Consider the following 27109-nt stretch of genomic DNA (forward strand, 5'->3'; position numbering starts at 1 on the left):
TTGGAAGGGTGTCTGCGATGTGGCGCAGAAATCTTAAGCAAGGCCCGGAAGAAAGAACCTTGAGTTCCTCCAGGCAAAACTCCAAAAATTTTCACATAGTTTGTGGCACAGAGGCAAGGCTCACGGTGCTTACGTTGATTACCTTGCGTGAAGCCCTCGAGAAGAGGTGTGCGAAGGATAGGCGCTGGACAATATTCTTAGTATCTAGGTTCCAAACTGGGGCCGTTTCCTCGCACTATCTCTTTATCTAGAGTTTGTTGAACGTCACAGCTAACACAGATGAAAAGAGTGCGTTCATTCTGTGAGCTAGAGATGCCACGCTATTTATGGATGGCGCAGGCTGGACCCTGCACGTGATGGTGTTTCATGCTCAACAGAGTTTGCCTCTTTGTCCCCGTAGAATTAGCATTTACTCCCAAAACAAGTGCAAAAGTCGCTGCTACCTCCACCACCGTTGGCACAATTCCAAAATCCACATTGCCTTTTCCATTTGATCTTGTTGCCGTCCAGGCATGTAAATAAACCATAGGCCCTTCCAAGGTCATCAGGAGATCTTCCTGCCTTCTTGATCGCGTCTTCCAAGGCCGCGTTGCTCCAACCTGAGTAAATTAAATATTCTGTTAGCAAATTGGTCTCTACCGTTTGTTAAAATACCTCGCTGTACACGAAATACGAGATGCCAAAACTGGCAGTTAAAGGGAGATGTTTCAAACACAAATGCTGGTGGTTACTGACCATTGCGCTGCATGATCCAACCGCAGTAGTCAAGGCCCTTGGTGCATGTAGCTGCTGAGACGATGGGGCTAGTTGCAGCCACGAGGCAAATGGCGATTTCACTAATGCCAAACTTCATGATGTTGCTAGTTTTTGGGAAGTGTGCGAAGTGTGCGAAGTACAATGTAAACGATTAAAACTAGTGTGTGTTTATAGTTGGGTTTGTACGATAAAAAACAGGATTTCATCATCTATTTGTACTTCGTCTCGGGATAAAAACACCAGTACTAGTGGGCAAGAGTAAAGCTGCAATATACCATTTTCCTTTCATTTTTCATGTTTCATTTTGCTTTTTGCTCTCTTTTTTTGCTTTTCTTACTACTTTCTACTTCTGCTACAGCTCCACCCCGCCTTTGACCCGTGCAGGGTAGTATTATTCCCGCGATTCCCGCGTATGGACGGTAGCCTATTGGTCCCGTTTTGGGCGCTAAAGAGTTAGACCATTCCTGTCTTAGTTTCATCCCCACTAGGGCGGTAGGATGCCCGCGTTGTAGTGATGTGATATATGCAAGGTGCAACTAACCAGCCACAGTAGCCACCTAGTCGCGTGCGCCCAGCCCAGGGGTTTGGGCGCGGTTTGTCATTTTCTCCCTGAATAGTACACCCAAGCCGCGCTCGCTAACTTGACCTTTTGTTCCGTTCTTCCCACCGTTACGTAATGTTTTACGATACTGCGCGGGTCTCTGGTTAGTCTTTAGGACAAGGGAAATGATCCTCTGTTCATCGTCCCCATGATAGGTGGATCTCAAAGGCCAGCCAGCGTTTCAGTACCGCGTTGGCTCTTTTCTTGTCTTGAACAGTGCGTGTCCAATAGTGTGATATTACCATATATGATTCGATTTTTGAAGGTCATATCATATATGATATGGGCGGAACCCTCACCATATCATATGAGGTTCATATGATATGATCACAATTTGTTCAGCGAACAACTCTTCGTGATAGCATCCGAAATCAGCTCGTAAGACCCCTCGGCCCTAATAGACAAGGGGAGGTAAAGAAGGTAGGTGTATGGGGTATGGGAGGAGCGGGAAAGTCACAGCTAGCTCTAAGCTACCTGCAGCGTTTTCGAACGGAGTATGATGCCACCTTCTGGATTCAAGCGGAACAACCGGCATCTATCGACCGAGATTTCCTGGCTATATACCGACTACTAGCAGATCCTACTACACTACTATGCAATCCGAATCCTGATGATGTGAAAAGAGAAGTACTCAGCTGGTTTACTAGAGCTTCTGGAAAGTTTCTTATCGTCTTCGACGGTGCCGATTATCTGCACCAAAAAGACAAAAGTTTTCTGGCGCTGTCTGAATACATTCCAGGATCCCCTAATATACATATTATCATTACTAGTCGAGCATCTATCGCAAGATCTATGTCGACGTTCGAAGGGGTTTCTGCTGGGGAACTTGAAGAGTCACAAAGTGTCGAACTGTTCCTAAATTGCGCAGAGATACAACCATCATGTAATGATGTGGTAGCTGAAGCCAAACTCATTGTGCATGAGCTGGGGTGCCTTGCACTGGCAATCAGCATGGCTGGAAAATATGTGTCACAGACCCCGCGGCTGTCATCTAATTTATCCGTATATCTTAATGAATTCGATCGCCATCGACGGAAGCTGCTCTCGGAAACGCCAGATGAACTCGTTGCAAGGTATGACCATAGCGTTATGACAGTGTGGGAGACGTCTTACTCGGCGGTGTCCAGGCACCTCCCGGAAGCATCCCGCCTTCTCACGTTGTTGTCTTTTATTCACTATGAAGACATCTTCCTTGAGCTTTTCTGCTTAGGCATTGATTCACAACGGTCGCACCATGGACATTAATTTTAGGGTGCCAAAATGTGGTGGACCTCCCTCACTTGGAGGAATGTTTTCAGCTTCTGGAGAAATACTCGCTCTGCCAGCATAAGATGAGACAAACCTCATACTCAATTCACCGCCTTGTACATGCCTGGGGCTACGATCGACTACAAGGCGACGAACGAGTGCAACGCTTTTGGTACGCTGCCTCACAGTTGCTCAATAATTACCTGAAGGTTATTGGTGATCGTAAGGCTGGGCCTGCCTCAAAGCTGCGAGTTGTGTCACATCTAGTAGACAACGTCCAAAGCTTTAGGAGGGTCTCAACAGTATTTGACAGGGACCAAGTTGGTTTGCTGGAGGCTGTGGAAAGCTTTGGTATTTTTTTCGAAGAGATTGGACGCTGGAACGAAGCTGCATTGTCACAAAATGAGGTGCTTGAGAAAAGGCAGCGGATTCTTGGCGATGAGCATCCGGATACAATCTTGGCGATGAGCAACCTTGCAATTATGCTAGGCGACCAAGGCAAACTGGACGAAGCAGTATTGATGAAGAGGAAGGTGCTTGAGAAGAGAAAGCGAATTCTTGGGAGGAGCATCCCCATACGTGTCGGGCGGCGGAAAGTCTACGTCTTGTTCAATCCGCGCTCAGCACAGAGCCACCTAATCCTTCGACGACCAAGAAACGAAGGACGCTCAAGAAATTGACTGGGAAGCTGCGACGGGTTCGAGATTCGTTTCGACGTCTCCGCAATTAATATGTACATGTATATACCTAAGGCTTCAGTTACAAGCAGTTGGTAAATAATACCACTGCAAGCGAGAGCATTTTCTGTGGGCTCTGTTAATTGTGTGCACTGGATTAGTTGGAGCAGCCCTCCAATAGTGCTCCAAGCGTGGTTCGACATGGATGGACATGTATATCAACATCCCAAGGAACAAGTAGATCTCGGTAGCGTAGGTTGGCTTCTCTAGTCGCCTGTTGCTTCTTTTGAGCCAGCTTCCATTTGTTTTTGTTTAAAAGAAAGCCTTGCTTCGAAAATTGACCTTACTACTATTGAATATGTAAATGTGCCTGCTCCACCCAAGGTCATCATTGCAACGGCCTCATTCCAGGAGCCGAGTTTTAAGAACTGAGAATTTGCATACGAGTCCTTAACGATGGGTTCTTGGGGGTGCATTTTTGGAGGTTGCCTTCTTGATGAGGTGGCCTTTGTGGAGATGACCCTATCCGCCTCCGGAAATGGTGTTTTCACGGATGGTGTTTTCGAAGATGGGCTTCGCAGAGATTGCCTCTTCAGCGATAGCGTTTACGGAGGGGGCCTTTTCACGGACGACCTTTGCAGAGATTACCTTACCCGCCTTCAGAAATAGTGTTACATAGACGGTGTTTTCAAAGATGGACTTATCGGAGATTAATTTTTCAGCGATAACGTTTACAGAGACGGTCTTTTCACAGGTGGCGTTCTTATAGAGAATCTTTCCAGAGATGGAGTGGCTGATGCGGGGATGCACTAGGAGCACCCGCTATCTCGCTGGTTCCCTCACAACGTCACACTGTCCCCGGCGTCCCGCTGTCTCACGGCGTCACACTGTCCCACGGCGTCACACTGTCCCACGGCGTCACACTGTCCCACGGCGTCACACTGTCCACAGCGTCTCTATCCACAAAGCTTTACTCTATAAGTGTCGCTAATAGCCGCACGCATGTTAAGTGCGAGAGAAAATTTGTATCATTAAACTTCAAACCTCCCACAACAGAACCAGTAAACTATCCTATTATCCTTTATTATCCTTAATTAAGCCCGTATGCAAACCTTTATCCCATGAAGTGGTCGTTGGGTGGCATGCCGATTACGTGATGCGGGGCCTCTCGGTATTCGTGTCATTCAGTTTTCTCCTTGCATGAGCTGGAAGCGTTTTTCCCACGCCTGCATTTGCGAATGTGACTAACATGGTTTGCCTCATCGACGTCCGCTTCTCCGCAGTGGCAACGGAACAATCCACTAGAAATTTTCTTTACCTTGCATTTACGAAGATGTCTTTCGTAACTTCCTTTCCTTGCTGTCCGATAGTGACCATCCCTACAGCAGTAGATGGAGTTTCCTGCCCTCCGATGTGGCCCTTCCATATGGCGGGTGAGGTCATTACTCTTTTGAAACCCCTTTCCACAAAGGATGCAGCGCAGACGCCTCCGGGCAACCTCATCCTCGTTGTCACTCAGACTGAGGGCAGCAAAAATCTTTACGAGCGCGTCGATCTCCATGGAGGTGCCCGCGATGCTAGGTTGAGTGCATCCGCGATACGAGTCTAGTGTCAATGGGTCCCCAGCTGCAAGACGGCCACATAGATGGGGAGACTGGGAGGCTATTAACATCCGAGTTCTGAGATCTGAGACCTGCTGATCCCACCCATGACAAAGCCAAGCACCAAGGCTTTCGTATGTACTGCTTGGTTGATGAGTATAGTTGTTCAATGTTCATGGGGAGCAAGTATATTTTACATCAGAATAATACATCGATGACCCGCAGACGACTAAGATCGCCACTCTGGTTTACTAGATCAAAGTTCTAAGGTCGCGACACAAGTCATCGTGTCTCATGCTGTTACATACATGTCCGTGATTGGAGACCTATTGAGCTAGTATGTTTCCATTTCGCTCTTTTTGTATTTTGTATTTTATTTTGTTAAGATTATGGATCATATCTCTACATATCGGCTGGTTGACTACGACTTCACAAGGTACATACAAGGTGCTACACTAGTTCTGCAAAATGAAGGGTATTTACGGCGTAGCAAGCCTAGCTGAGCGCCTCAGATGCTGTGGTTACTACCCTCTTGCTGAGGGGTTTCATCAGTGGCTTCACTTCTGGTCACTTTTCTCTTAAACCCACGTCTTCTCTCGAAAGGTCCTGAGGTGCCAAAGTTAAACCCGGGTGAGTGCAGGCCTAGTGAATTGTTATCCTTCAGTCCACAGGGGCCGAAGCTGAACGCGATTGTAATCAATCGCTGCCCCTTCTCTGTGTTTCTTGCTTCGGTCCAAGCGACATCTCCATTTGTACTAGAATTGCCTCCGAGAGACACTTACGTTGAGACATACCGCCCTGTCGAAAACGGAACTGGTGTATCAATTAAAATTACGAGCGACATCTGCGTTGGCAAAACCTTGACCGATGTAGGCCGTACAAACGCCTTTGCATCTAGCTCAAAGACACAGCTGGAGTATTCTTACGTGCCTTCGCAGCACCCTACGGATCTGTACTATGATCTATCAGACATTAACGATGAATTCCCGAGGCAGTTTTGCGCCTATGGTGTTGCCCTGCATACCTCCACCAGCGACTGTCCTGGGGTATTGTGCCCTTCTAGCTGTGACGACGTTTGTTCCAACGTCTATAATGACCCCAATGATAACCATGCTACTAAAGGATGCCGGAGTAGTGTGGATATAGCCCTCGAACTCTGTGCTTATATCCGAAATCCGTAGAAGCGCTGATGACTAGACATACCAAGCAGAATTGCTAGGAAGCTCTATATACAACTTGATTTACGCTCCGTCTCACCAAGAAGATGCAAAGGTTTTGTCTCGATATTTTTTAATAAAAAAAAAGTCAAACTATGATTACTGCACTGCTTCCTTGAGATAAATCATCATTTATGCTTTTTGAATGGGATAGTCTAGAGGTGTTTTCTGTATGGGTAAGGGGTAAGATTGCTCCTAAAAATTGTTAGAGACTTGGGCCAGATGAAGAGGGCGGACAACGTACAACTTGTTGATGATATGGTGGGAACGTCGAATCTTGAGTTGAGCTGTAGGTGTAGAAACGATGTTTTCGCCGTACCACAATGTGGATATCTGCACCATAGCGTTGGCATATCAAGTTACCCTTTTTCATGTAATTGTTCATGACTCTTCTGAAGTTATCATTTGTCCTGTCTCTCTTTTGTAGGGGCTTATTTTCCTCCACCATTGTGTTCTGGCTTTAAGCTAGTGACTAAGGTTTTCGCAGACTGCTGACCTATTGAAGCATTGTAGTAGGTTCTTGCAGGCTTATATACATGGGCAGCGATGGGCGATGGCGTTGTTTTGTTGGGGGTCTTGAAAACAAGATCTATGTTCTCAAATTGGAAGTTTTGGATTTCACAGTCACCAGACAAAATGTTGTGAAATCTCGGTTTTCTAAAAATAGGTAGAAATACTGGTATACGACTCCCGCCCTTCACATGGTTGCCAAGGGTCTTAAATATGCAACGGCAACGTTTCTCGATCTGCTGCGTTCAGGAGCCTCAAGCAAGTGGATTCATATTTTCTATCAGATAGAGCGATGTAACGAACATATCAGTTAAACATACATTGCGAAAACAAAAATCAATACTAGGTCCAAAAGACACTTCTACTCTATTCTAACAACCATGCCACAAGCATGAACGGTAGGATGAACGCCAAGGACTTGGCACTTAATCTCATGAACTTCTTATCCTAAAGCAACCTCAAAGACAATTTGTTTCAAAAAGAATATTTCCACATTGCGTGACAAAGACAAACAAACAGTACATAACATAAGAGCCATCTGGCATATAAGGGCCTACCACAAAGCTACAGTGCCACAACAGTATTCACCAGTATCTGATACATATCTGATACAATATCAAACCAGAGTAAGATTCTAGGGGCTTGGCCAACTTACTGGTGGTTTACGGCGTCTCACGATTCATAGCAATCCGTATCTGCTTTGTTAGCCTCCAGGCATTTGTCGGATTCCTTATCGAAAGAGCTTCTCAGCTCCAACATTCGGAGCTTCCACTTCCGAATAATCAAAACGACGGTTATGACATATAGAGTAGCGGTCATAGTAAAAGAAGAAACCCATTGAAAGGGTACGAGCTGGCTTCTCAGTTGCGCAACGCCAAGTGCTCCAGACAGAAAACTGAGACAATATGTGATAATGCAGTCCTACCTACGGTTAGTCCATACGATTTGTGACACGGACTGTAGTCACCAAACCTGATACGCCAATGCAAACAAAACCCCACAAGCGAATATTCCCCAGGTTGAAATTTGGCCGACTACACGGCATGCAGTGGATGTTGGGTCTGGAACCATCATTGAGCCATTCCAATAGACCGCAACAATCGTCCATGCCAAAGGACCAGACATGGTTGCTGTGCGGATCAACATCCAGCAGAGGGAGTGACGGAAATACAATATACATAGATTGAGAAGATTTAGTACTAGGAGAAGCTCAGCTGCAATGAAGAAGGAATTGACGAATAATAGGATAAATGCGAAATGAAAGACGTTGTTCAGGATGAACTGGCCCTGCATCACTCCAAGTCCCACAGGCGAGGTTTTGTACAGGTCGTAGACGATGTGAGCTGACTGGACGACGAAGAGACCGACCCTGTTTAAAAATGTGAGGTGATGGAGTCTTAAATTATGAAGGGTGTAGACAAACCAAAACATATCCCCAAGAATGTGGTCCAAAGTGAAGAGTGACGGGTGGAGGTAGTTCAGTTCCCATATTCTGTCGTGGAAGTAGACGGAGATAACTGCGGACGAGATCCAGGTGATCAATGTGACAACTTGTACGAGGACCCCTACCTTATGGGCACTTGTCCAGATAGGCTGGTAAGCTGTTCGTTAATATGATTAGTACCATGCATTTCTAATGATGAAGAGAGACACTTACGCTTTTCAGCTTCCATGATATGATAGGTAGAAACGGCGTGGGACCTCAAAGACTGAGAAATTTGTGCAAAATCGAGTAACAAAATCACTAGTGTTATACAGTAGATAAGTTCCAATATTAATATGTGTGTACTGGATGACTTCATATATTTAAGGCTTTCGGGCCGGGAAGCCTCCGTTCAAGGCACTGTTGGACGAGGTGATAAAGCAGGACGACTCAAGCTAACCAACTAGGCAACAGACCTAGCCGCCCTCGGACAGTCGACAGCCGTCTCTGATGGCCTCTTCCAATTCAATGCCATGATTTCTCAAAGGCTCACACATTTTGAAACCGTCCCTTCTTTGAAGTTGGTTCAAGGGGGTCTAGGCGCCCTTCAAAATTTGCCACGTAAGACACCCGTCACTACATCTATTACGATGGCAGATTCCTTGTTTGCAAGTGAGATGCTACTAATTATGGAATCAACACCACACATCTCAGAAGTGACTGCCGTGGTGCACAGGAGAACCACTGCGGCCGACTTTCACATCGATTTCGACCGAGGTTTATCTCCGGCAGCCCCTGCAGCAACCATCCTGCTATTGCCACTCGAGCCTGAATCATGGGTGAGCTCCTCCTTGGGGGGGCCCCATGGAGTACAAGGGGTGGTGGGTGTTGTTGGTGGCTTTGGAGTCTTCGGACTGTCACCCCCCTCCCAGTCATCCTCATCCCAGTCAACAAGATGGTTCAAGCATGACAGCAGTAAATCATTATCACGTGCCAATCGCTTCACCTCTGACGCAACCTCATCTAATGCTACTTGTAAGTACCTCAAGTCGCCGTGCACAGCCTGCAAGGATGCGTGAGTTGCTTCCAAGTGCAGCCTACACCTGTTCAGTTGGAATCGGAACTCCGTCTCGTTCATTTTGGTCGATGCCATGGTTATGCTCGAAGTTAACACGTACGGGCAGTGGAAAGGGGGGGATTTTCCGTGCTCTTTATCTTCTCATGAGCCCCTTGCGGGATCCTAGTGAATGCAAATTTATTTACAAGCGAGTGGTGGTAAAATTAGCAATTGTGACCAGTCTCATTTGGTAGAGTGCTTTCCATAATCTGATGTCCAACAAGGTAGAACTATATTTATCAAATTCCTGAGGGACTACACAATGATTCGGAGCAATTACGACTTTGAGAGCCTAGCTGAGCGCCTCAGTTGCTGTGGATGTGCTGTGCCCCTGTGTCTTTTTTTAGGTTTTCTTTCCTGCCAAGGAACTATAGCAGGCCCTTCTGGCCCGGCGCTTACACAGACGGGCTCATTGAATCCTGAAATTCTATCGTAAGGCAAGGGGGTGACGACGCGGATTTCCACATCGTCAGAGTCTGCTGTATTGTGGATGACCTTGGGGCCATGCGACGGATGAACTGCAACCGTGTGAGACGGGAGCGTACCTCCTTCAAGGGCGGCACTTGAAGCATCATCCTTGAAGACTGCGTACATGTCTTTGTCAACAGTAACGACAGTGTGAGAATCTGTATTCTTGGGCACCCAGACGGTATTCCAGATTTCTGGGAAGCATGTGTCGTGGAAAAAAGGCTGGACAACAAAACACATTTGCCAATGCAAGCCTTCCATGTTCGGATTTGACTGTACAGGCCGCACTTTGTGATCATGAAGGCTCAACCATTCATCTATCGCGCCCGACTGGTTAGAACATCCCATGAAACAGTGCTCAGGGTGCTCGACGCATCGGAGCTGGACAAAGATGCCTTCAAGGGGCTCGTCATAAAGCGTGTTCACCTGGCAAGAGATCGCCATGTGGGACGGACAACAGTGAGTGGGTTGGGCTAAGTAAGCAGAAGAAGGGAAGGAAAAGTGTTCTTGAATCTTCGACTTGGCTCTTTGGCCTTTTATGTTACCGTAGCCTAAGGTCTTCTGAAGTACCGAACTCCCAGAATTCAGTTTCGTGTTTCCAGGTTTCTGTTTCCTTCATAGCTCGACTAAATCCAAGGTATAATCTTGTAGAGAGGAACCAAAGTCCGCAAATCAGGAACTTGGACTGATTGTGACTTGGGCATCCCACTAAAATGTATAAATCACCAGAATTCTGTTGGTTCAGTGCTCCCTTCTCCCTTTGCCGGGCACACACACTCGAACACCCAAGCACGAAACCCACTCACTCCAGCCGAAGAACGTCATACGAGACTGACCATGGAGCCAGGCGAACTCCCACTAACACCGAAAGAAGCGGAGGAGAGCATTCTGAGTTTTACAAGAGCAGAGTTGACATGGGCTCAAATCTGCTGCCAATCGTGGGAGAGTGCGTATTACGCTGCACAGGCACAAATTGTCCAACTCCATGCAAAAGTTGCCTACCTAGAATTGGTTATCGCCGACCCAACTGAAGCCCGACCCGGAGCTCCCCAACCTTAGTTAGTGCGTAGCATTATGGCTGCCTGTTGTACTGGCCCTGTTTGCATCGTCGTGTTTGCGTCGTCCAATGAGTGCACACTGGTAGAGTTTTGTTTGACAATTGCAGCGGGCATCTCCAAGCTGATTCGCTGAACCAGACTGTCGGGACGGCCCGTACAACCACTCAAGTTGTCTCTTTCCCCCACACTGCCCGGGCGGGGTGGTGTGGCTGAGCATGATCGTCCGAATGGCATTGCACTGCCATGCGAGTACAGGGCGGATTTCACGCTGTAGATGGGGCGCGCTAACAAGTCGGCGGCCTTCTTCCAATTGGCCAACGAGCCATCACGGAACTGTCACTTGTAGTTTGCCTATGGAGTAGCCGGAAAAGAAACAGGGATGCCCAATGTAACACTCCTCCGTCTGTGACTGAAAACTTTTTATGCCACCGTGCAGACCTTGCCCAAGTTCACTCGTTGGACAAGTGTTAGAACGCTCTGGTTGTTCGGTGCTACCGCTATGACAATCTTTGCCGAATCGGAAGGGCCCCGGCAGCGTTGCAACGAACGATCAAGGCAAGTCCTTCTCGTCGAGCCAGGATGAGTTTGCCGTCCGGCATGAAGATCGTGGACCGCGTCTATCTCTTTCGATGGCAAAACCGACCCCTGCAACGCACCTCTAAAGCTGCATTCTCATCACGCAGGCCTGGAGCACAAGGAATCAAGCGACTGCAACATGTCCATAGGGCTGTGGGGGCCAAGTTGGATGGGGCTAACTCCTCTGCCACGGCGTATGCCGTCCAACTTGTCCATATGGCAGCCAACAATTAACACGAATCACCTCTATTCTAAGCACAGCATTTAGGGTTTCTCAAACACCAAAGGAGGGAAAAAGAAGCCAGTAAAGCAATGCCAGCAGAAAATGTGGCGAACGATCTGGCTGACGACTTGGAATGCTCAATAGCCGACCAACAGCGACGGCTGCCAGACATGCGGGCAGTGGGAACTTCATGACACACAACTGTGCATATCGAGGCGTGAACGACGCAGGACTCATCACCGGGGGGCCAGTCGAATTGCCAGATACGGGAGCCGGCTACTGTAGGGAGCTGAAATGGGCAAGTGGGTAACGTCCAGGCCTGTTGAAATAGGGCAGAGTGTTGCCATACAGCCTGGGGCGACCGATGGGAGACCAGAGACGAATCAATCCCAGATGGCACGACTTCGCTAAGGCACAAATTGCGTTTCGTCACAAAGGCTGGGCCGCGTTTGGAGACGAGTCTCGTTGTTAACCTACTTCCAACCAGCCCTTGTCTCTACTCGTGCCATGTCCCACTTTATTTTGGAACTCGTGAGTTCGGGGCCTGGCACGAGCACATGATTAACATCAAGGGGTTGCTCCGTGGGCGTTCTATGTGAGAAATCGTCTTCCGCAAGACCCGCTGCTATCGTCCCACGCCCCGGATGGCATCCCAGTCAGTCCATCATCAGGTACCATGCACCTTAGCGGCGGCTATGGGATTACAGACCACTTCAGGCAGCAGCGTGGCTACACCGGCAAGGTCGCATTTTGGCTTCGCGTTGTACTTGCGCGAGCGCAAGAATCGCAAGGATGTACTGAAGTGGCCATGTCCACGATATGGGGTATACGCCCGAAAGAAAGCTCTGGGCCTGAATGGCAACGACGTAGGACCAACAATTCCCTCAAAGGTACATGCATGATGGATGGAGCTGGAAAAAATGTGATCTGTTGGCGGCTTGTTTTGGCTTGACGCAATGGCACTCTCCATTCGGAAAAGTGGTCCTGGTGAGATCGCAATATACAGCCGCCAACCGCCAAACGCCTTGTTTCACGACCAATAGTATGGAAGAAACGTCAAACATGGAGAATCTTGGCTTGTAGCATAGACTAGCAGCCCTCGTGTTTTACGTCAGGCCAGCTGACTTAGCAAGGGTATGCTCCCGTCGAACTGGCAGGGAAGTAACGAACTGACGGCCCGCCGAGGCTGGTGTCGTAAGCACTGCTGAGTTCAGTACGCGAGGCTAAACCTAGCACTCCACGCAGCACGTCAATCTTTAGCGCCGGGCACACGTTCGTGAGAAGCGGTTCAACTTCCGAAGACATAGAGTGGGGCCATATTTCATTTGTCGCGGCCCTTCTGTACTTTCCTCTCGTCCTTTAAACGCCTTTTTACAGATGCTCAGAGGGGAGGCATCCTTGCCGCTGATCCACTACGTCTGCTCCCACATTCTGGATTTGCCTTTGTAGAGCAGTTATTCCCGGCGGCCCTACAAATAAGATTCGGGGACTAATTCACTCGTATAAGTGGTTATTTTTCTGTAATTGGTTCTTCATATATGTAGATTTTTGGAGGGGAAAAGAAAGAGCGTAGAGTGCAGGAAATAGTGAAGAACATAGAGCGACGCGACGAATCCTCCCGAAAGCATGTAGCAGAAACCAGTGGGACAACGGTGGAGTGGACAAATAACCGACGACGAAGCCTAGCCTGTACCTATATGATCAATTCACTCCCATACAGGCAAGTTCAATGATACGTGGAGCCTCGTGCCGTGGAGGCCGATCGAAAGTGGCGAGGCTGTTCTGTAAATTAAGGCCTCCATTTTACAGGAGCCGGCGCATCTCGCCGTGTGAGGAAAAGCCGAGTCATCCAGCCAGAGGTGTGTGACAAGCAGCAGTAAATGAACAAAGCTGGTAACTATAGCGGGGCCGAGAACTCATCATATCTTTATTAATGCAGAAAAAGACCGACTTATAAGCAACCTGGGGTTTTCCGGGCAATCGACCAGCCTTGATCTACCCTATACGCAACCAGTCTATTGCAGTTCCCTTAGGAATCGATCCGCAGCATCTTTCTTCCAAGCGCATCTCTTGCAATTCACACATAGACCATTCGTGAAGCATTTTGAAGATGTGCTTCTTTGAGCAAATGGTTTGGACTTGCGGCTATTGGAGATGGGGGAGCTTTCGCGAACAATGCAACAAGGAGTATCGAATAGGTGAAACTTGCGGGCTAAAGCTTGTACACGAGGTCGAGAAGAGAAAATCGCCATGTAAGCTCTGCAACAGCATGGCTACGAAATCTCGAAAGCTGCAAAAAAAAGGCTGCAGACGTCGACAGATGGCGAAAACAACGGCTTTATCCTGCCACGGTTGAGAAACCGAGATGGAAATACGCACCTTACAGGAACACATACTGAGACTTGTACAGCGGCACAGGCTGATAGATGGGGGGGGAATAGCGTATTATAGTGACAACTTTGCTCACCGGTGTAGCTGTACCTAATATAGTGGCGGAGTCGTATAGGATAGGGAGGATGGCAAAGAGGTCGATAAGTTGGACGAAGAGATTGCCGTCGCTGCATGATCATGGCAGGGGCTGGATGCCCTAGTAGTTGGACAGGTTGAAGGAGAGAGGGAGAGAGGGCCGAGTCCTTGAATGAGGGCTGTATAAGACTCCTTGTCATGGATAGTTTCCTTAACAACTTGCCTTAGGAATTTCGCCAGCTTGGTTCATGTACGCAACTCGAGATTAATGTTTAGCTCTTCGTAATATTAGTTGCCTTTGTTGGAGCTGATGCCGGAGCACAGCGTTTGCAGAGGCCATGTTTCTGCTTATCCAGTCAGCTTCCATTGGTGTCATAGCCATTCCTATCCCTACCAGCAACTTGCGGTTCGGACAATAGCCCTTTTCTTGATTGCGTTCAATCTTTTGAAGACACTTAGTACAACGCCACCAATCCATATGTTCGACTTGGACAGCAATCGATGAGCCGCTATGCGCACGATGGTTTTTCTGGATGGCTTCCTTGTGCGTCTTTCTTAGATGTTCGCGTAACGCATCTAAGCGACGGAAAGGGACTGAACTTCGCTTACAACGTTCGTAATCGCAGAGGAATGTGCCATACCGCCGGTCGGGGAGACCGAGGTGCACGCGGCGATAATGTTGAACGAGTTTCACGTGCGTCCCGAATAGCCCAGCAACGCAGTTTGGGTAGAGGCATACGAACGGAGTCTCTTTACGCTGTTGAGATCTGTGCAAAATATACGTTAGCCTGGACGAACAATGAAGAAGGGCTTTCGGAGAACGAGGGACTTTGCCTTGCGCCGCGGGAGCTGCTCTGTCGACTTTCTTGGTGCTTATCATCCATTCCTTTGCGTTGCGCGACGGACTTCCATTTCACTTTTGGACGCAAGTTCTCAGCCCTGGGGATAAATGGCTTTTCCATCTGCCCGCTGTGCAGCGTGGTCAGCGAACCAGAAGCGCCAGGATCTATAGCCATCGAGACGTGGCTCCGTGAGTCGAAGGAAAAGAGGAATATATGTCCCCCAAGGACGGACTCATTAGGTTTGTATGATTGCAGAATACTGCATGTGAGGGCGCAGAGCAACATGGCTCCTCTGGGTGCGGGTGGGGGTCTGTCATTATGCGACAGAAGACCGCGACCCAACACACATCCTGAACAGATGTCGTTGGCGTACAGGGACATCCAACACCGTGGACAGGAAATGTCGAGAGAATAAAACTTCCGCCCAGGAGCTGCGTCTCGCACCTAGGCTAATCACAGGGCAGTCAAAATGCAAGTAACTTGTCAAGCGCGCATATTTGCCAATTGGAAGTTTAAATTGTCAGTCTACCCTATTTCCAATTTGTTCAACCCGATCGCCTGCTCGTAGCTTCTTGTAACCCTAGATGCAAATCACTATTCGCGCATTGTCGTTCTCTGTTGCGGTTTATAGTTTAGAGGAGATTTTTCGGTCCCATGCCCAACTTATAGCCTCATCCATCTGTGAAGCCCCAGCGACGGCGCGGTGCTGCACCGTAAGTTCAAAAGAATGCACACAAAGCTTAGTTATGTATAGAACACCGAAACACGCCTGCAGCACTTCTTGTAGTTGTGGCAAATGCATGTAAGCACTGAAACACACCCGCAACACTTCTTGTAGTTGTGGCCAATGTATGTAGATACCGTCCTGGTTTATAGACTGAGCCTGAGCGTGTCGGAATTTATCGAGCTCACTGATGGCTCGCGACACGCGGTGGATATGTCCGGGGATGTCAAGCTTCCCCTGTGTATTGTGCTCAAGAAGTCGTTGGAGCCTGCCCATGGCTGAGTCTAATGCCTCCATGCATGTGGTGCATTCGTCCTGGAGGCTGGTGGCAATCGCTTCAAATTCGGAACCCATCTTTGAGGGAGAAAACCAAGCCTGCAATGTCAACTGGCAAAATTTTGAAATGAATCAGAAGAGGACAGGAGGAATATGGGAAGAAGTCATGCAACAGAGATTCGCAGGAATGAAATAACTACAGGCCAACAATTCCATCATTATTGACAGAGGGTGTCTGTCCGTGCAACACTGCTGTTGATTGTCAAACCAACAACAGTTAATGCCATGGATGCAATTGCGGCCAATCAAACGACAGACGCGGGAGCCCGTCATTGAAACGGCGAAGGGCGCAACGCTCAGGCTGACAAGAAGCCAAAATAAATTGGGTTAACTGTTGAATTGAATTGAATTGAATTGAATTTGGTATCGCCTATCGGCGCCCTAGAGTAGGCATGAGGCGTGCTAGCTAGTCTTCAACAGTGATTACATAACACCACTTAGTAGTAAGCCCCGCAGAACGCGACCGCGGAGTCGTCGCGTCCATGCTCTCACGGTTAGCCCCTTAAGCAGTTCTTTATGTAAATTCCTCCAACTATAGCAGGTGTTTGCCCAACGGCTGTTTTACTGCTAGTATTGATACCCGTCAGCGGGATCACGATGCTTGCTCGGGTTTTCCATCCGCGGACGTATTCCCTCGCAGTCAATTGCGTCGGGTCTTTTCGTGGGGACCGGGGAGAGCCCTAATATCAGTGGCATATGCCTCAACAAAGGGAAAGCGTGTTGCTGAACGAGTAGCGATAACTACTCGGGCTGAATACTAGTACAAAGCACGCCAGGCTTGTACAGGCTACTCGGTTTAGTAGCGCTTGTTGATCTTCGTGTAATAGAAGTCCGCAATGCGCAGGTAAACCTTGTAGGATCTACCGAGGAACCGTCCTATCGCCGCTTCAGGGTCGGGTGTCAGCCGAGCCCGGAGATGACGAGGGATTTTCCTGCAGTAGAAGAGATGGGTAGGCGACTTCTGGCGCCCGCAGGGGCACTCCAGGGTCGCCTGGCCTGGGTGAAATCTTTCGTGGTAGTCCGCAAAGTCACCGTGCTGTGATCGGGCAGCGAGTAGATATCCCAAAAGACGGCGTGGGAGGGCGAGTTCAGGGAGCTTCCGTAGCTCGGCGGTCAGGCCGAGCGACGAGTAACCTGCTCTCTCCACTCCTTGCCACCATTGCTGGTAGTCTACGGCTATCTGACCCTTGACCTGTCTCCTGCGGTAGGAGACTGAGGGGAGGTGCTCTGGGACTGGGAGATTGCCTCCTTGCTTGGCGAGAAGGTCTGCCAGCTCGTTTCCGAAGATGTTGCTATGTCCTGGGCACCATTTAACAGATACCTGGTATGGATATTTGTCTCCTATCTTCTGAAAGGCTCTGAAACAGGCCTGTGAGGAGTTTGGTGCTGTTGCTCCGATGCAGTCGATGACAGAGGTGTTGTCCATACAGACCGTGATTGGTTCGTTGGTGAAGTTGGCGAGTACAGCGCATTGGAGGCCTTCGAGAGCGCCGTGAATTTCCGCGTCAAAGACTTCTCTGCGGCCAAGCTGGCCAAAGCCCCAATCAGCGAGGCGTCCGTTGTGGAATACTGCGTATCCATACCCTGCGGTATCTCTTTCTGTCTTGGAGCCATCACTGAAGACGACATAGCCTGGGGGTTTGTCCTCAAGCCAGCGCTGGAATTCTACAGCGGCGGTTTCTTTAGGTGGTCTTTCGCCCCCAGCTTCGGTCGGGATGTTATCATTGAAGCGGCGTGCTATAAGCCTTGGTCGTTCGACCTCCTTCGCCCATGCCGCTGTTCGGAGGAGGGCTAACTGTTGCCATGCATTTAACATCCGTCTCGGGTAGTTCGTCAGTTAACAGCGGGTGATGACGCCTGCCCCCCTAGTGCTTTATTGACCAATCGGAGGCTATCCAACCCAAGGGATCCTCAACGCTGAGCCACTGGCCATCGCCCACTACTCGGCGTTGTCCATTCTCCCACACGTAACCTCCCAGCCCGTCACCCCGACCAAGCAAACCAGCAAGATCATGAGGACAATCACACGAAGTGATATATCACAAAATCTAGACTCGTTTACGCAAGGTCTCGTTATTGACCCATTCCCCACCCCGAGCCCCTTGTTAGTAAATGTCAACGGGTGTGCCATGGCTGGCGCTTGTTTGTGAGGAATCGTCCATTCGCTGCAACCCGGATGATGCCCGAGTCCATCCAGGTACACTGTACTTCAGAAGCAGGCTGAAGTTATCAGAATTCTTGTAGGCGGCCGGGGAGGCAGCACCTACAGAGATTCGTTGCTAACTTCACATTACTTACGCGAGAATCGCAGGGATGTAGATAGACGTTCTCAATGATATGGGGCACACCCACCCTGGACTGGACGGGCCAAATGTAGGACCAACAAACATCTCAAAGCAGCCTCGTAATCAGCCTTGCACTCTTTTTTTTCGTCACCTGCAGCATTGCCGCCAAGTTTCCCTCTTGGCTCTAGAGAGAACGTCGACGCTGCGTCGGGATTCTCAGTGAAACCGTCGAGAGGCTATGAACAGAAACTGGTCCCCCTATGGTCACCAGTGCGTAAGGACAAGTTATCCAGCCCCAGTTCAGGTCATTTCTTGATGATGATTGATCTTCTTCCCGCAAATGAAACCTCAATCATCCACGAACACACCTTGCATCCAGGTCCCCGTAGACGTAATGAGGGTGACGAGAGACGGTCGTCGAATGCCATACTTTACTACCAGCAGGAATGGGGAAAGACTAAGTTTGGAGAAATTGGCCAGGGAGTACAAGCTCGCCACCCGAGTGGCACGAAACCGAGAGTTAAAGAGGCGTGGGCGTGCAGGCTTGCTAAAAAAAAATGAAACCTGCAGCCGATGCCTCGACCTCGACTTTACAAAAGTTAGCTCAAGAACACAATGCGATTCTCGAACTCTCAGCAAAACACAGAGACAAGGAAGCAGAAATAAAGGAGGGACTGGACGTCTAGAGTAAGACAGCTGAAAAGGCATCGAATACGCCCCCCGACCCGGAGAGGTAAAGAAGACCTGGGGTATGGAAACCGACCTGTCATGTGCAATTTTTGTAGCTACTGTAGTCCTTGCTCGTCGTCGCCCATGGACATGCAAGAAAGCCCCCGGATCTGTGCTGGCCATTTCTAGTGGAAAGAGTTGAGCCGCGGGTATTTACTGGGATCTTCGCGTATCCCATCTTACTTCTTGTCAGTGTTCACTGAGGTGTGCTTACTGAGCTTACATAACGAACCATGCTCATTGGACCATGTGCCTCAACCAAGCCTCTCATGGTGTCTACCTCGTTCAGTCAGCCACTGCACTACACTGGGCCGGCTGTACTGCGCCGTCTGCACTGAGCCAGCCATCTTCACTGAGCTGTCTTCACTGACCCTTCTGTACTGGGTTCATGGCCTTACACCATCAGTTCGGCTGTTTTCACCGTCATCGCTTTCTCCCACCATCATCGTCGCCGCCACTGTCACCGTCATCGTTACCGCCACCACTGAGTTTTCTGCGATGAACTGTTTGTAGCGGGTCATCCATATTCACGCGTCTCTACCATCTTCGCTTATCCCCAGACTAACTTCGTGTTTAAACCTGCTCCCAATTTTAGTTCAAGTTAACGCCTTCGTGCATGCTCCAGCTCGGGGGCTGATAAGAGCATACCCGTTACGGACACAATCTCACCGAACGAGACGGGTTTGAATCCCTAGCCAATGGCTCATGGCCAATTGCGTACAACGCTTTGCGCAAGGGTGAGGGGCGCTGTCCCTCTACGTTTAGAGAGACAGGCTTGAAGTGCTGGACTGCAGTGTATTCACCTTTGTCAACCAAAAAGGCCACGAAATATGCGTGTTTGCAGAACATAAATGCATGCTACGAAGCAAAGGGGTGACAGCCGCCCAATATTGCATGCTTGCTGCACGGAGTACGTTGCATGAACGACTTCAGAACAATCGGCCAGTGAGATTGTCAGGCAGGAAGGTCCAAGTCCGGGGCTTTTTAGGGGTCGCGCATCGGGCACCCTAAGAGATTGATCAATGAACTGTTGCATCTACGCCTTGAACTTCTTCTCTCCACATCAGGCAGCCAGGTAACAAGACTTGAGCAATCGGAAGATCACAAAGCCGAGCATCCCTGTTTGTCAAAAAGGCCTGAATAATTCGGCCGACAAACTGGTCGCATGATTTTGGCGCGCGCTTCATCAAGCAGCTGATGTGATATGTCGCATAAATTTGACAAGAATGGGACAAGTTAAAAAAACCAGGGTCAACGCCCTAGGTCCCATCAGTTTTCCGATGCCCTTTTCACTAAATGTCAATGGCTGTCCCATGTGAAGAATGGTCATATCGCGACGCCCTCCCCGGATAATTTCGAAGTCCATGCTGGTGGTGCATTGTACTTCGACAGCACCGCAATTCCCAGACTTCTTCTAGGCAACCTCGTAACAGTCTATGTCGGCCTCAACATTATTTTCGCTTTGTACTAGCGCTGAGGGTGAAAGTCGTGGGGACATGTAAATACACTCCGGCCACGACATGGACCATACAGCCTTTGTACTAACAATATCTCAAAGCACCCTCATAATCACCCCCTCCACTCGTTTTTCACCCTCAGTACTACCGAAGAGTTTTCCCCCGCCCTAACAGAAACACTTATACCGTGCCAGTGCCTCCTTGAACTCTTCCAAGCTATAAAAGGAACTGATTCCCCTTGGCCGTGGTGTGTAACGGTAAAGTTTCTACTCCAGCTCAGGCCAAAATTTGAGTAGTCTTCGTCATGAACTTGCCACCTCAATCATCTACAAGCACGCCCTGCATTCAAGTCTCCGCAGATGTAATACGAGTGACGAGAGATGGTCGTCGGACGTCTTACTTTACTACCAATGCTACTGAAAACAGACTCAGCGTGGAGAAACTGAACCGTGAGTATAACCTCGCAGCCAGAAATGCACAAAACCGGGTATTGCGGCAAAGTAAGTTTGAAGACTTGGTTGGCAATCAAGCTATAGTCCAGACCGTGCGCCTATTATTAGGCCAACTAGCTCAACAAGAGAATGCCCTGGAGCTTTCAGGGAGCAAAACAGATTTAAAAGCAATGATGGAGAAACTAGAGGCCGTCGAAGTAGACATTGAGAAGAACAACGGCCTCATCACGCTTTCAGAAAAAGCAGCATACATAGAGGCAATAATGGAGAAGCTAAAGGCCGACCAGACAGATACTGAGAAGAAGAATGCCCTTCTCGGACTTTCAGAAAGAGCAGCCGACATAATAGCAAGAATGCAGAAGCTAGAGACCGCTCACGTAGATACTGAGAACACACTTCGCAGGATGCTAGCGAAGTTAGGCGCTCCGTGCCCAATATGAAGCCCAGTGCTCATCTTTTGCATTCAAGCGAGCTTCAGTTGTTGTACTGCAAACATACGAATAAAGCATAGCAAAGCTTTTCGACCCCGAAACACGCGCTAATACCCAGTAAACTTGGCCATGCCACTGTAGAATCGTATGGGTGGGTGTCCATGGCCTAGGGTGCGAGCCTTGCCGGAGCTGACCATCACAGATTGGGTGTAAGCTCCAGTCTTAGGTTTTAGCTGCAAGATCTCAAATCTGAGTGTCAAGATTTGGAATTTTGGATCCAGAATCTGGCATCTTATATCGCCACTGCGGCCTGTTTTTGCGGTCTCCGACTAATCTCGATAACGATGTCACGACTGGCCCATGTCTCTTCTCGAACAACCAAGTTCCTGAATCTGGACTTACATTTTCCAAGATCTGACAGGAACATGATGCTTGCTCCCAAAAGAGGCTGAGATAGCCTGTCACAGAGCCCGCCGTCAAGCATAAAATATGCCGAACGACACGTAAGAAAAAGCCATGCATGTTTTTCACAACTCAAACTTTATAAACTATTATCTCCATTATGGATCAATGTCTCGGCGGAGCTCAAGTCCAATTGCGAAATCTCACCTTCCCGCACTCTCGTGATAAAATACCGGCTGCAATTGACCGTCTGGTAAGGGTGTTCAACGAACAGTGTGATCCAGTCGCCAAACAAAACCAGATTCCCATTTATTTCTGGCCAAGTGAGCTCGAGCAAGTATATGCGCAATGTAATATTAGCCTTGTTGATTTGATGCGAGACCAGCATCCCTATCCGCGGCTCCAGTCCGTCACAAATGTGCGATGCTTACAGGGTAGGCAACGATGTGAAGCCGCCATACGGACCTTAGGACCACAAGCATGGTGGAACGTTCGAGTATTTCTTGTTCCTGAGGGACACCATCCGGAGAATCTGCTTCACCGAGTGATAAACGATCACTTATTTGAGACGCCACCTTCGGATGGCGAGGTCTTTCGCCGAACGTATGCTCATTGGCGAGCGGGTCAAATGGGCCATATTGATCATGTGAATCTACACCTAAGCGAAGATAAGAAAACTGGCCTCAGGAGACTCATGAAGAAGAATCTTGTGGCCGAAGCAATGTACAAGCTGACTGACTATCCTGGTCTCCGCAGCGGCTTGCAGCTTTCAAATATGAAGAAGCATTTGTGTGAGCGTTGTCCCGAAGAAATCTGCAACTACCTTACGCATATCTATAACACCTGGGGGAAAATTACACTATGCAATCCACGAATCCAACAGGCGACTGATACTGTAACGGTTCAAGCGCTCCAACGTCTTGCCCCTTCTGCTAGCCATGTTGAGCGGGGAGAAATTCGGAACATGATGCGCTCAGGCAAACTTTGGAGCGATGTTTCTGATGCCAATCTCCGTGCCGAAATTGAGCTGCAGCTGCTAAATATAGGTGTAATTATACCCAGCATCAAGACCTTTCACGAAAATATGAGGTATCTAGTCCTTGGTATGCGGATAATTCGAAATCATCTGCTGGATGCTTTGCCCGCAGAAAAAAGTGTTGCTGAGGCTATGCGAAAATCATGGCAACCGCATCAAACCTTGATCGAACATGCAGAAAATCAATTTTATCAATTAACCTGTTCCCCAAGCTTCTCTATATCGTATCACGTACTTTTTATATCGGCTATCAGAAACTTCCCGAAGTTATCTGACGAAGGGCCAATTCATGAGAGTGGATTGCCGCCTATTAATGCGGGTGTTGATGAGTCTTGTCTACAGCGATTCTTGAGGCATGCGCAAGCCCAAGGATTTAATTCCGAGAAGATCAAGTCAAAGTTGCGCGAAGTTCCTCCCAGCAACGCGCCTCCAAGCGGTGGTCAAGGGTACGAGGGTTTACAAGAAAGCATACCTAAGCGGAGATGTGGCCGCGCGAGAACTAGCTCTTATAACTTCATATCCCGCTCTCTTTTTCTGCCCCAGATGCTTGTGGAAAGTGAAATTGGCGCATACCCTACCATCAATTTCATCCAGAGCGATTTCATGCGCTCTTTTTTCCACGAATTTGCCCACGACGACAGCGGCAGAGTCATGGGTATAGTGGCTGCAGAAACGAGCCTGCCGATGGCAACGGCCATCCTCCCAGACACTCCAACCAGGCCTGAGCTCCAACAGCTTCAAACTGACCGCGAAATAACGGGGTCGCGGAGTCCAAACGACGAACTACGTCCAGACAACACCATCCGCTCTGCCGACACCATATTCTACCAAGAGTGCCAGAGCGAGCGGTCCCTGCTTTCACCAGCACACCCAGCAGGACAGGCGCATAGTGACCGTCCGCCCTTGCACTCCTCACCCAGAGCCACAGAAATGTATTCCAGAAGCCGATATTCACAAGGTTCGACGACAACCGGTCGCACAATCTACTCACCTGAAGAAGTAAGGAGGATTTGTGGATAATAGTTACAACCACTAAATAGGATAATTGACTGTTCTGCTCCAAACTCAACGAAGATCATAAAAAGGTTGGCCTGTAGTTCCATCGTACTGTGCAAAGATGTATTTGGTCGTCCATTGGCAAGCTGGTCTTCCTGGAACAACAGCAGACTGCTATCCACAAGGGGGGAAAGCAGTGGGGGATTGCCATCCACTGGGGACAGCAGCGGGAGTCTGCCATCCACGGGGGATAGCAGAAAAGGCTTGCCATCCACTGGGGACAGCGCAGAATAAGCTTGTCATCCACTGAGGACAGCAGGAGGAGTCTGCCATCGACGGGGGATAGCAGAGAAGGCTTGCCATCCACTGGGGACAGCAGAGAATAGGCTTGTCATCCACTGAGGACAGCAGCGGGGGTCTGCCATCCACTGGGGACAGCACAGAATAAGCTTGTCATCCACTGAGGACAGCAGCGGGGGTCTGCCATCAACTGGGGACGGCACAGAATTAAGTTTGTCATCCACTGAGGACAGCAGGGGGAGTCTGCCATCCACGGGGGACGGCACAGAATTAAGTTTGTCATCCACTGAGGACAGCAGGGGGAGTCTGCCATCCACGGGGGATAGCAGAGAAGGCTTGCCATCCACTGGGGACAGCGCAGAATTAGCTTGCCATCCACTGGGGACAGCGCGAATAAGCTTGTCATCCACTGAGGACAGCAGGGGGAGTCTGCCATCCACGGGGGATAGCAGAGAAGGCTTGCCATCCACTGGGGACAGCGCAGAATTAGCTTGCCATCCACTGGGGACAGCGCGAATAAGCTTGTCATCCACTGAGGACAGCAGGGGGAGTCTGCCATCCACGGGGGATAGCAGAGAAGGCTTGCCATCCACTGGGGACAGCGCAGAATAAGCTTGCCATCCACTGAGGACAGCAGCGGGAGTCTGCCATCCACGGGGGATAGCAGCGCTCATAGTGGTACTGTGGTGTTGAATCAGTTTTGGGTTCTTTGCTCTTGAATCCTAGTCTTCGGTATCTAAACTATTGGATTTTTGTTCCCAACAGCCTGGATCTTAATTCTTGAATCGCAGAACTCGGTGATATTTTTTCTGGCTGCGTTCAAATTGCTATGTAAGATGTGACATAATTGACCTCTTTGCTTCCGTTGGGCTGTTCTTTAATCGACCGAGAGAATTTTCTTCAATTACAATACAACCTGCAACACCAAACATGGAATCCACCACGCCTTTCAAGGAGAGCTATGAACTTGGATACGCTCAAATCCAACTGCGAAATCTCACCTTTCCCTTCGCTCGTGACAAAGAACTGGCCGCTGTTGATTGCCTAGCAGCCATCTTCAAGGAAAGGTGTGATCCGGATGCCATGGAAAACCAAATTCCTGTCTTTGTGTCACCAAGTGAGCTTGCTCTTATACTCACGCAAACACCAGGGATCGAGTTGGAGACTTTGGCTCATGGTCAGCCTCCTTTTCCGCGGCTAAAGCCGACTGGAAATGTGCGTTGTTTACATGGTAGACAACGTTATGAAGCAGCCATGCGGAATTTCGGACCTGAAAAGTGGTGGAGTGTGCGAATATTTCGTATACCGGAGGGAAGCGATCCGGAGATTTTGCTCTTACGTCACATTGATCATAGCTCTCATCAGATGAAGCTTTCTGATGGCGACGTATTTCGCCATGTCTTTGCATGCCGACGAATGCGCCAGCGTGAAAACGAGAATTACTGGCACCTGCACTTGTCTAAAGACAAGAAAGGGGCTCTCAAGAGGATACTGGAAGATGAAGTAATGTCTGAACTGTTGTACGAGTTAACGGATTACCCTGGTCTTCGCAATGGCTGGCAACTTGGCAACATAGATAAGCACTTTGCTGACAGGTGCCCTGAAGAAATATACAATTATCTGCGCCACATCAAAGAGACCTGGAGAAAAATTACCCTGAATAATTCGGATGTACGTATGGCAACTGATAATGAAACCGTCAAAGAGCTTACACTCCTATGCCCGTCCGCAAGCTATGCCGACAACGATAAGGTACGGCTTCTCATGCGATCTGGAAAGCTTTTCGGCAGCATTTCAGATTCTCATCTACGCGGACAAATTGAGCAGCAGCTGCTCGGGATAGGCGTAGTTATTCCAAGCATTGAGACCTTTCACGGCAACATGAAGTATTTGAGAGTTGGTATGCGCATACTCCGGGACCATCTTCTGGATGGTCGCCCACTGGGCAAACATGAAACTGTGGCTCAAGCAATGCAAGAAATATGGCAACCAAGGGAGACTTTGATAGAACACGCGGAACATCAATTCTATCCAATAACTTGTTCCCCAAGGTTCTCTTTGGCTTTTCAGGCACTTTTTATATCGGCTTTGAGAAACTTTCCGCATCTGTCTGCCGAAAGACCAATTGTGCAGCATGGGATCCAGCCAATCCATGCAGGCACTGACGAGTCAACACTAAAGAGGTTTTTACTACACGCGCAAGCTCAAGGATTTAATTCTAGTACAATTGAGTCTAAGTTGCGTTCTATTTCGACTACTACTCTGCTACCTGTTCCCAACCAAAGCTTTCCCTGCAAATCTCAAGAGAGTGTTGTAAAAAGGCGATGTGGTCGACCCTTGACATGCTCGTATCGCTATATAGCAAACAATTTATTTCTGCCAAGAATGCTCAGGGAGAACGAGATTTGCTTGTACCCTAGCACTATGTTTGTGCAATGCGATTTCATGCGTTCCTTTTTTGCCGGGTTTCCTAAGGAGAACAGCGTCATAGACCAAGACACGATACTCAGAGCACATGACCTACATTTGAGCTCCACGAGCACTCCAGCAGCGCCCGTCGAAATACAACAGCAATCTGCGATTACGGACCTTGAAGGATTAGATGTCTCATACAGCCAATTGGGCTCAGATTCTGCCGTGATTTCTGCCGCACAGTCTGCTCTGAATCGAAGGCGTATGCGGCAGCCACAATCCGAAAGCCCGCCGTCCATCCTCGTCCCGGATGTTCAACAAGCATCGTCTCCGAGCAATTGTTCGTCGCTTGACTTGACTGATTGTCCACTTAATGAGGACGGTTCTACTCCCAGCTTCGGTACACCTCCCGGAAGAACTGTAACTACCTCTATCGGCAGCCAATTGACGCAAGATTCAGCAACAACAGGTCGTACGATGATCTCACCGGGGGACATAATGGAGTACATGAGAATTGATAAGGTTGGAAACATGTAATATTGGTCGTTGTTATAGGTTGAATCAAGAATGAATCTCTTTGCAAATGTCTGCCATAATCCTATCCTCCCGTCTCGGCCTAGGTGAGAAGCGGTTTTGTGTCCGACTATCTTAGGCAGTCTTGGCAGTTACATTCTCTAAGTTTGGCGATATCTGAGCCCCTGTGTTGTGTCGTAGCATGAGCCCATATCGAATGTCAGCATATAGCTTATCAGGCCCTTATGGCACG

At 48.9% G+C, this 27109-nt stretch overlaps 7 protein-coding genes across 7 annotated transcripts; 3 read left to right on the forward strand and 4 right to left on the reverse strand.

Moving 5' to 3' along the window:
* Nucleotides 1–2688: 2688 nt before the first annotated feature.
* Nucleotides 2689–3285, forward strand: G6M90_00g069140 (uncharacterized protein; the record flags this gene model as incomplete). The annotated part of the gene is made up of 1 exon (XM_066130895.1): nucleotides 2689–3285. One exon carries the CDS (start codon nucleotides 2689–2691, stop codon nucleotides 3283–3285), a length of 597 nt encoding a protein of 198 aa, XP_065987043.1.
* A 2947-nt stretch (nucleotides 3286–6232) lies between these two features.
* G6M90_00g069150 (uncharacterized protein) lies at nucleotides 6233–6548 on the reverse strand (the record flags this gene model as incomplete). The annotated part of the gene is made up of 2 exons (XM_066130896.1): nucleotides 6233–6295; nucleotides 6345–6548. The coding sequence occupies 2 exons, from the start codon at nucleotides 6546–6548 to the stop codon at nucleotides 6233–6235; spliced, it is 267 nt and encodes an 88-aa protein (XP_065987213.1).
* Nucleotides 6549–9442: 2894 nt separating this feature from the next.
* Nucleotides 9443–9879, reverse strand: G6M90_00g069160 (uncharacterized protein; the record flags this gene model as incomplete). The annotated part of the gene is made up of 2 exons (XM_066130897.1): nucleotides 9443–9481; nucleotides 9550–9879. The coding sequence occupies 2 exons, from the start codon at nucleotides 9877–9879 to the stop codon at nucleotides 9443–9445; spliced, it is 369 nt and encodes a 122-aa protein (XP_065987028.1).
* A 6760-nt stretch (nucleotides 9880–16639) lies between these two features.
* On the reverse strand, nucleotides 16640–17659 carry G6M90_00g069170 (uncharacterized protein; the record flags this gene model as incomplete). Its single annotated transcript, XM_014684490.1, has 1 exon — nucleotides 16640–17659. One exon carries the CDS (start codon nucleotides 17657–17659, stop codon nucleotides 16640–16642), a length of 1020 nt encoding a protein of 339 aa, XP_014539976.1.
* Nucleotides 17660–20618: 2959 nt separating this feature from the next.
* On the forward strand, nucleotides 20619–23655 carry G6M90_00g069180 (uncharacterized protein; the record flags this gene model as incomplete). Its single annotated transcript, XM_066130898.1, has 2 exons — nucleotides 20619–21181; nucleotides 22038–23655. The coding sequence occupies 2 exons, from the start codon at nucleotides 20619–20621 to the stop codon at nucleotides 23653–23655; spliced, it is 2181 nt and encodes a 726-aa protein (XP_065987017.1).
* Nucleotides 23656–23930: 275 nt separating this feature from the next.
* G6M90_00g069190 (uncharacterized protein) lies at nucleotides 23931–24605 on the reverse strand (the record flags this gene model as incomplete). Its single annotated transcript, XM_066130899.1, has 1 exon — nucleotides 23931–24605. The coding sequence occupies one exon, from the start codon at nucleotides 24603–24605 to the stop codon at nucleotides 23931–23933; it is 675 nt and encodes a 224-aa protein (XP_065987195.1).
* A 256-nt stretch (nucleotides 24606–24861) lies between these two features.
* G6M90_00g069200 (uncharacterized protein) lies at nucleotides 24862–26880 on the forward strand (the record flags this gene model as incomplete). The annotated part of the gene is made up of 2 exons (XM_066130900.1): nucleotides 24862–25831; nucleotides 26294–26880. 2 exons carry the CDS (start codon nucleotides 24862–24864, stop codon nucleotides 26878–26880), a joined length of 1557 nt encoding a protein of 518 aa, XP_065986990.1.
* Nucleotides 26881–27109: the final 229 nt, after the last annotated feature.

Source organism: Metarhizium brunneum, chromosome 4 (assembly GCF_013426205.1).
Source record: "Metarhizium brunneum chromosome 4, complete sequence".
Lineage (NCBI taxonomy): Eukaryota > Fungi > Ascomycota > Sordariomycetes > Hypocreales > Clavicipitaceae > Metarhizium > Metarhizium brunneum.